The sequence below is a fragment of the Narcine bancroftii genome, chromosome 2 (assembly GCF_036971445.1).
Source record: "Narcine bancroftii isolate sNarBan1 chromosome 2, sNarBan1.hap1, whole genome shotgun sequence".
Taxonomy (NCBI): domain Eukaryota; kingdom Metazoa; phylum Chordata; class Chondrichthyes; order Torpediniformes; family Narcinidae; genus Narcine; species Narcine bancroftii.
Window position 1 is genome coordinate 21,615,193 of NC_091470.1, and position 8,729 is coordinate 21,623,921.

An 8,729-nucleotide genomic window follows, 5' to 3' on the forward strand; every position below is an offset into this window, starting at 1 on the left:
TCTCAGCTGGAAGATGAGGAAGGCGGCAGGAGAGTGAGTGAGGTACCAGGCGAGAAAGAAAGTCGACAGGGTGAACGACAAGAGGAGCAGCAGCAGGAGGCACGACAGATGAGCAGCCCTGAAGGGGAGGACCAACAGCAAGAGGCCCAGCAAGAAAAGACCCGACAAAGTGATACAAGCAACTCATCAGGAAAATCAGAAGAGATACAGATACAAAGAAGAGAAGAAGAAGTAGACACAAACACAGGTACAGAAGAGGAAGAAGTAGGTAAAACAGATGGAGAGAATATAGAAAAAGCTTTTTTGAAGAACAAATGAGAGCATTAAAGGAATGGTTGTCATTAGAATTTAGTGCAATTAAAAGGAAAATGCAAAGAACAGAAGATAAAATGCAAAGATTAGAACTGGTCATGACAGAAATAGGGAAAAGAGTAGAAAATGTGGAAGAACGAGAAACAGCTGTAGAAATAGAAGTAAACAACTTAAGAGGAAAATTGGAAGAAAGTTACAAAAAAATGAAAGAGACACAAGAGATGTTAGCTCAGAAAATTGATATGTTGGAAAATTATACCAGGCGAAACAACATAAAAATAGTGGGCCTAAAGGAAGATGAAGAAGGCATAGATTTGAAGGAATTTATAAAAGGATGGATCCCGAAGGTCCTGGGAACGACAGAAATGCAGGAAGAAATGAAAAGAGAAAGGGCTCACAGTCCATTAGCTCTGAAACCACAGATACATCAAAAACCAAGATCCATCTTAGTAAGATTTTTGAGATATACAAGAGAAAATATACTGGAGAGGGCAAGGAATAAAATGAGAGAAGATAATAAACCATTGGAATACAAGGGTCAAAAAATATTTTTTTACCCAGACATAGGTTTTGAACTCTTAAAGAAGAGGAAGGAGTTTAATACAGCAAAATCGATCCTATGGAAAAAAAGGTTATAAATTCATGTTAAGATATCCATCTGTGCTTAAAATATTTATAACTGGGGAGCAAAACAGACTGTGCTCGGATCTGGAGGAAGCACAAGGATTCGCAGAGCATTTGCAGGACAGAAGGAGAGATGAAGAGATGCAATAAGAATGAAGAACAGTGATAAAGTATATATAAAGATGTAAAGAACTAAAGAGGGAAAAGAGAAGGGAAGGAAGGAAGTAAGGGGAAAAAAGGGAGAGCTTTGTTATATGTGTAAAAAAAAGTGTTTTCTGGGGGTTGGGGGGTCAGAGAATAACCGTCACTTCAAAATCAGTTGACGCTTGCGAACAAGATCGCAATCCAAATGGAAAGGGGAGTTGTGCTTGCCTGGCAAGGGATAAGGGGCAATTCAGAGGGGGGATGGGACATTTGGAGTTAAGGTAATATTGGGTGTGGGAATTGTTGGAGTATTTTATGTTTTCAATGTGTTGTCATACATTGAGTTTAAAAAGGGAAAACAGAGATGAAAATGGGGAAAAGGGGGATGGAGGTGGTGAGGAAACAGAAATGAGGTGTAAACAGGATATGAGATGGCCATGTTGAACTATATGACTATAAACATTAATGGAATATATAACCAAATTAAAAGGAAGAGGCTATTAAATTTACTGAAAATAAAATAGATATAGAATTTGTGCAGGAAACGCACCTAACTGAAGTGGAACATAACAAATTAAAGAGAGACTGGGTAGGACACATAGTGGCTGCATCATATAATTCAAAAGCTAGAGGTGTAGCCATATTAAATAATAAAAATGTACCAATCAAAATAGAGGAGGAAATAATAGATCCAGCAGGGAGGTATGTAATGATAAAGTGTCAGATATACTCAGAATTTTGGAATTTGCTCAATATATATGCACCTAATGAAGAGGATCAAAAGTTTATGCAGGATATTTTTTTGAAGATTGTAGATACACAGGGGAATATATTGATAGGAGGAGATTTTAACCTTAATTTGGATCCAATGTTGGATAAAACTGGACAAAAAACAAGAAAAAAGAATAAAGTAGCCAAATTTATGGTTAAATCAATACAGGAAATGAAACTTATGGATATATGGAGGAGGCAGCACCCAAGGGAGAAGGAATATTCATATTTTTCAAGTAGGCATAAAACATACTCAAGGATTGATATGTTTTTTTTGTCGGCCCATATTCAAGGGAGAATTAGGAAAACTGAATATAAAGCTAGATTACTATCAGATCATTCACCCCTGTTATTAGCAATAGAACTGGAGGACATCCCACCAAGAACATATAGATGGAGTTTAAACTCCATGCTACTTAAAAGACAGGAATTTAGAGAATTTATTGAACACCAAATTAAGATTTATTTTGAAATAAGGAATCCATGAAAGACAAACATATATTATGGGATGCAATGAAAGCCTTCATTAGAGGGCAGATAATAAGTTATGTAACTAAGATGAAAAAGGACTACAATCGGAAAAGGAACTAGCAAAAAGGGAAGATATAACAAAAAGAAGAGAATTGGTGGACAAAAAAATAAAATACGAAACATTACAAATGTATAAGGTGGAGAAGAACATAATGAAAATAAAGCAAAAGTATTATGAACTGGGAGAAAAAACACACAAAATATTAGCCAGGCAACTTAAAACAGAACAAGCTGAAATAATTCTATTGGCATCAAGGAAAAAGGACAAACAAATTACATATAATCCAATAGAGATTAATGAGAATTTTAAGGAATTTTATGAACAATTTTACCAAACTGAGAACGAGGGGAAAGATGATAAAATAGAAGAATTTTTAGCTAAAATTGAACTTCTGGCATTGCAAGAAGAGGAACAAAACAAACTGATAAAACCATTTGAAATAGACGAAGTACAGGATATATTAAAGAAGCTGCCGAACAATAAAACGCAGGAGAGGATGGATTTCCAATAGAATTCTATAAAACATTTAAAGATTTATTAATTCCTCCTCTCCTGGAAGTAATGAACCAGATAGAAGAAACACAAAACTTGCCAGATTCATGTAAGACACCAATAATTTACAGTAATACCAAAGACGGGGAAGGATCCATTAACATCAGCATCATATAGACCAATATCTCTACTTAACTCAGATTATAAGATAATAGTGAAATTATTAGCAAACAGATTGGCCGACTGTGTACCAAAAATAGTAAAACAAGATCAAAGTGGATTCATTAAGAAAAGACGAACAGCGGATAATGTCTGCGAACTTATTAGTCTAATTCATGCAGTTCAAAGAAATAAGAAGCCAACAGTGGCTGTTGCTTTAGACGCAGAAAAAGCCTTTGACAGAGTAGAGTGGAACTATTTATATAAAGTATTACAGAGGTTCAATCTACCAGAAAAATATATTAATTGGATTAAAGCATTGTATAATGGACCGTTGGTGAAGGTGACAGTAAATGGATATATATCGAACCAATTTAAGTTAAGCAGGTCAACTAGGCAGGGATGTCCACTATCTCCCTCACTGTTCGCTTTAGCAATAGAACCATTGGCAGAACTGATAAGAACACAAAATAAAATAAAAGGGATAAAAATAAAGGAGAAGGAGTATAAAACCAATTTATTTGCAGATGACATCATAGTATACTTAACAGAACCAGAAATATCAATAAAAGAACTTGAAGGAATATGGAGAAATATCGGGATACAAAATCAACGCAAATAAAAGTGAAGCGATGCCAATGAGTAATGCAGATTATACAGAATTTTAAAAAGAATCACCATTTAAATGGCAAACACAAGCAATCCGATACCTAGGTATCAGGTTAGATAATAACTTAAGCCACTTGTACAAACTAAATTATCAGCCACTAATAAAGAAATTGCAGGAAGACTTAGAACATTGGAAAGAATTACTGCTAACATTGATAGAGAGGGTAAATTGCATTAAAATTAATGTTTTTCCAAGGATACAATACTTATTTCAATCGTTACCAATTCCCTTAACAGAGAAATTCTTTAATGAACTAAAGAGAATAATAAGGAAATTCTTGTGGAAAAGGGGGAAACTGAGGGTAGCGTTAGATAAATTAACAGAGAGGTTTTACCAAGGTGGTTTGCAGTTACCAAACTTTAAAAATTATTATAGAGTTGCACAATTAAGGTATTTATCAGATTTTTACCAGACAAGGGAAAAACCAGACTGGACTAAGATAGAACTAGATAAAATAGGGGAGAAGGTACCGGAACATATATTTCATAAGTGGGATGAAAAGCTGGTGTAATATAAAAGTTCATCAGTATTGCATCATTTACTTAATATATGGAAGAAGATCCACTTAGAAAGGAAAAAAAATGAATTATCAAATACCAAAATTGTTATTGACACAAAACCCACTAATCCCTTTTACAATAGATAACCTTCCCTTTAGAGAATGGGAGAGAAAAGGAATTAAAAGAATAGAAAATTGGTTTTTGGGAAGTAATTTATTAACATTCAAACAGTTGAAGTAAAAATATGGAATAACTCATGGCACAATGTTTGCATATCATCAACTGAAAACCTACTTAAAGGACAAATTGGGAAGCAGACTGAGATTACCAGAAGGAAGCAGCTTTGAATATGTGATTACAGATAAAATGATAATTAAAAGATTTTTAATGAACATGTACATTAAGCTGCAAGAGAAGGAAAATGATGAAATAAGTATAAACCTAAACAAAAGTGGGAAAAGGATTTAAACATAAAGATAAAAAATGAAACATAGGGAAAGTTATGCTCTGGAACTATGAAGAATACAATAAACACGAGGTTACGCATGATACAATATAATTGATTACACAGGTTATATACCACGCCCCAAAAGTTAAATAAATGGGACCCAACAGTATCAGACAGATGTTTTCGCTGGAAGAAGGAAACGGGAACAACAAAACATGGAATTTGGGCATGTGAGAAAGTGGAAAAGTTTTGGGAAGATCTAAACAGGTATTAAATAAAATCACAAAAAATAACAAACCAAAAAGTCCAGAGATCTTTCTTCTAAGTAATATAAGAAGTAAGGAATTAGGCCTCAATTTGGATAAAGCGCAAAAAAGATTTATTATGATAGCCTTAGCCGTAGCAAAAAAATGTATTATGTCAACTTGGAAAATGGAAGAGAGCCTGAGAGTACAGCAATGGTACATGGAAATGAATAAAAGTATTCCGTTGGAAAAAATAACATATGATTTAAAAAATAAAGTCACATTATTTGAACAAATTTGGGAACCGTACATGCTACATAACAGAGAGGGCTTGCCTCGGACCTTCACCCCCTAAAATGATATGAAGACAAAATGACTTGATTCAGTGTGAAAAAGTAGATGACACATTTTTCTTGTTTATTTTTCATTGTGTGAAGTCATTGTTTAATGGTTTTATTGTATTGTATATGTTGAATATTTGGAGGGGGGTGGGAAGGGGAGAGGGAGGGTAGGGGGGAAAAAAGGGAGAAAATGCCACTGTGTATATTTAATGAGAAACGTTTGTATATATTTTGGTTGATTTGGTTCACAGTGTGAAAAAAAAGATGATCGTTATTGGGGTGATACCACAACAAGCAGAATGTTGCTCCTATGGTGTAATGGTAGATAATTATTTTTTTTAGACATACAGCATGGCAACAGGCCATTTCAGCCCCACGGGCCCATGCCACCTTATTAACCTACACCCCTTGTACGTTTTGAATTTTGGGAGGAAACCGCAGCCCAAGGGGAAACCCACACAGACACAGGAAGAACGTTCAAACTCCTGACAGTCAGCCTGAGATTCAAACCCCGGTCCTGATCCTTATACATCATCATAAATGATTTAACCAGCAAGAGGGAAGAGGGTGGTTTTTGGGGACTGCAGAAGGATTTGGCCTTCTTGAGGCACTCAAGCACCTTCTGGAAGGTGCTGAGGCTGAGGTAGGTGTTGCCAGGTGCAGCAGGCGCCGAGGCACGTCCTGCAGTAGGGCACGAACTCAGAGAACTTGCACAGCTTCTCCTGGCCCCGCACCAGGTTGAGGCAGGCCTCAGTCACAGCGATCCGGCGAAGCACAGCATGTCCTCGTACTTGAATTGCAAGCATTTAGCGTGGGGTCCTTGAAAATTCGGGGCCTGCAGCGCATGCTACTTTTGCACATCCAGCACTGCTTCCACCCCACACACAGCATCGTCCAGCTGCTCCCATCGGGAGAGAGACACAGGAGTATCAGAGCCGGCACCACCAGGCTGAGGAGCAGCTTCCTCCAACGGGCAGTGAGAACGCAGAACGACCAAAGGAACTGCTCACACTAACCATCCGAAACTCTCTTATTTACAAATAATTATTTATTTGGATTGAATACTTGTCCTGCATATCTTCTTTGGCTTGGCTTCGCGGACGAAGATTTATGGAGGGGGTAAAAGTCCACGTCAGCTGCAGGCTCGTTTGTGGCTGACAAGTCCGATGTGGGACAGGCAGACACGGTTGCAGGGGAAAATTGGTTGGTTGGGGTTGGGTGTTGGGTTTTTCCTCCTTTGCCTTTTGTCAGTGAGGTGGGCTCTGCGGTCTTCTTCAAAGGAGGTTGCTGCCCGCCAAACTGTGAGGCGCCAAGATGCACGGTTTGAGGCGATATCAGCCCACTGGCGGTGGTCAGCATATGTATTGCTTGTATGTATGTGTATTATGACTGGTTGTATGTCTGCGTGGTTTGCACCGAGGACCGGAGAATTCTGTTTCATCGGGTTGTACTCGTGCAATCAGATGACAATAAACTTGACTTAACAATATGCATATGCATAGAAAATCTTACTTGCTGCAGCCGAACATGTATTTGTTAGAAAAATACTTAATTCAATGAAAAAAAGACAATAAATGCATTAGATAATAAATATTTAAGGTAATGCAAGTGCAAAAAATATGAGCCTTGAATAGGACAGACTGAGCAGACCCTGATTAGTGTAACAAGGGGAGGTTCAATGTCTGACAGCTGTTGGAAAGAAACTGTGCTGGCCCCCAGGCCTCTGCCCCACCTGCCCGAGGGCAGTGGTGACAAAAGGCTGTGACCAGGATAGTGTGGTTTCCCCATTCCCCTAATGCCTTGCAATTCAGCAGCACTGAGCTTGGGATTCAGCCATTAGGAGGGAGTAACCCGGTCACTCTTCAAGGACAGCTCCTTCCAAGCCTATGGTATCTCACCTAACTCCATGCGCCTCCACAGTGACTTTGAAGCAGAAGTAAAATGCTTTGCTTTGCAAAGGAGTGATGAGAAGTGAAAGCATGGATTTCAGCAGGTTCCGCAAGGAAATTGGAGAGATAATGAAAGAAGTGGCTTGAATGGTCAGTGCTGGGGGTAGGTGGGGTTAGGAAATCCCTGGTATCCGGCACCTACGGGGATTGGATAAGTGAATTTTCCAGTTGCTTGAGATTGTGATGCATGTTTGGTGATCCAACGACAATTTTAAACCCGTACTTTTTACCTATTTATTTTCTGTGACCTTTTTTTTGGCCAGAAGCTTGAATTCCAGATAACAGGGGTGGGGAGAAACCACTCTTGTATATATTTGCGTGCCATATGTAAATGTCATGACCTTTCCTGGTCGACCCTGCTCTCACTGTCCGGCTCGTGTCTCCACCCCCTTTCTTCCCTATAAAGGCTGTCATGCCACAAGCCTGGCCCCCAGTTCGAGTCCGGGTCAGTGTGAACAATCAACGCAGGGAGACTGTCCATCTCTTGCAAAAAAAAGCCTTCAGTCTTTGTGGAATTGATCGCGCATCAAAGGAGTTTTACTGTACGATGCAGATTTTCCTGCAGTATTTCTTCACACGTTGGAAATAGGCCCACTCCTTTTCCCTTTCCTAGTCTTCCTACCACACATTTACTTCTCCTAATTTCTGGCTTGCTCCTTCTGCTCTCTCTCCGCTGTCAGCTATCGCTCTCTGTGTTCTCCTTTGACAAGCAGTTCATTACTTCCCCGCTTTTGAATTCCGTTCTCCAGACCTCCCTTGGGCGGCAGCTCTCTTTCATCTGTATTTTTCTTCCCACCTCGAGCAGCTCTCCTGAAGGCATTTACTCACTGAAACGATAATGCCAGCAGATCACTGCTAATTCAAGGTGGTGGAGGGCTTCTAGGCTACAGTGCCATACCGTACTGTAACATAATCACTGTACAGCAGGTCCTCACTAAACATTCTTGGAAAGGGCTACTTTAAGTGAAATGACGTTAAATGAAAGAAATTTTATATTGTGGTAAAATACCACATTTTTTTGTATTTTTTTTCCTCTACAACATTTTAACAAAACGATGTTAAACAAAACAGTATTTTTGTGGTACTACTGTTGCATTACCTCTCTGAAGATACCATACATTGTCTATCCATTATACGGGAAAAAAGACCAACATTTAGATCAGTAAAAACACAACATGCTGGGGTGACTCAGCAGGTCAAATTGTGTCCTTTATGTCGCAAAGGCAAAGATACATGTCCGATGTTTTAGGCTTGAGAAAATGCCAGCAGGCGTCTGAACGAAAGAGTAGAAAGGGAGAAGGGGGTTGGCAATGGCAGGAGATGATAAGTGAAGAAAAGAGGGAGGAGACAGCAGCATTGAGGGGGAGGGGGGTTGGCTGGGCTGTGTGGGTGAAAGAACTGGAAAGGCAGGAAAAGGGAAGGGGAGGGGAAAGAAAGGCATGATGGAACACTGTATTACAGGCATTGTACAGGTTGGCCCACCCTGGTAACTCTTCCCCCTCCAGAATCCCTAATAAAGGTGGTATCGCCCAATTCCCTCCC

The 8,729-nt window shown here is 39.1% G+C and overlaps 1 protein-coding gene across 6 annotated transcripts in view; it reads right to left on the minus strand.

The window, feature by feature from the left end:
• The window catches only part of syndig1l (synapse differentiation inducing 1-like), a 159,748-nt gene that overhangs the window by 34,903 nt on the left and 116,116 nt on the right, over nt 1–8,729 (minus strand). The window contains exon 4 of one of the 6 annotated variants that reach the window (XM_069916096.1): nt 7,669–8,014. The exons of the other annotated variants lie outside the window; for them this stretch is intronic. Within the exon in view, the coding sequence (XP_069772197.1) occupies nt 8,012–8,014 (3 nt within the window). The 3' untranslated portion in view covers nt 7,669–8,011. Of the gene's footprint in view, nt 1–7,668; nt 8,015–8,729 lie in introns of those variants that run through there. 6 annotated transcript variants of the gene reach the window in all.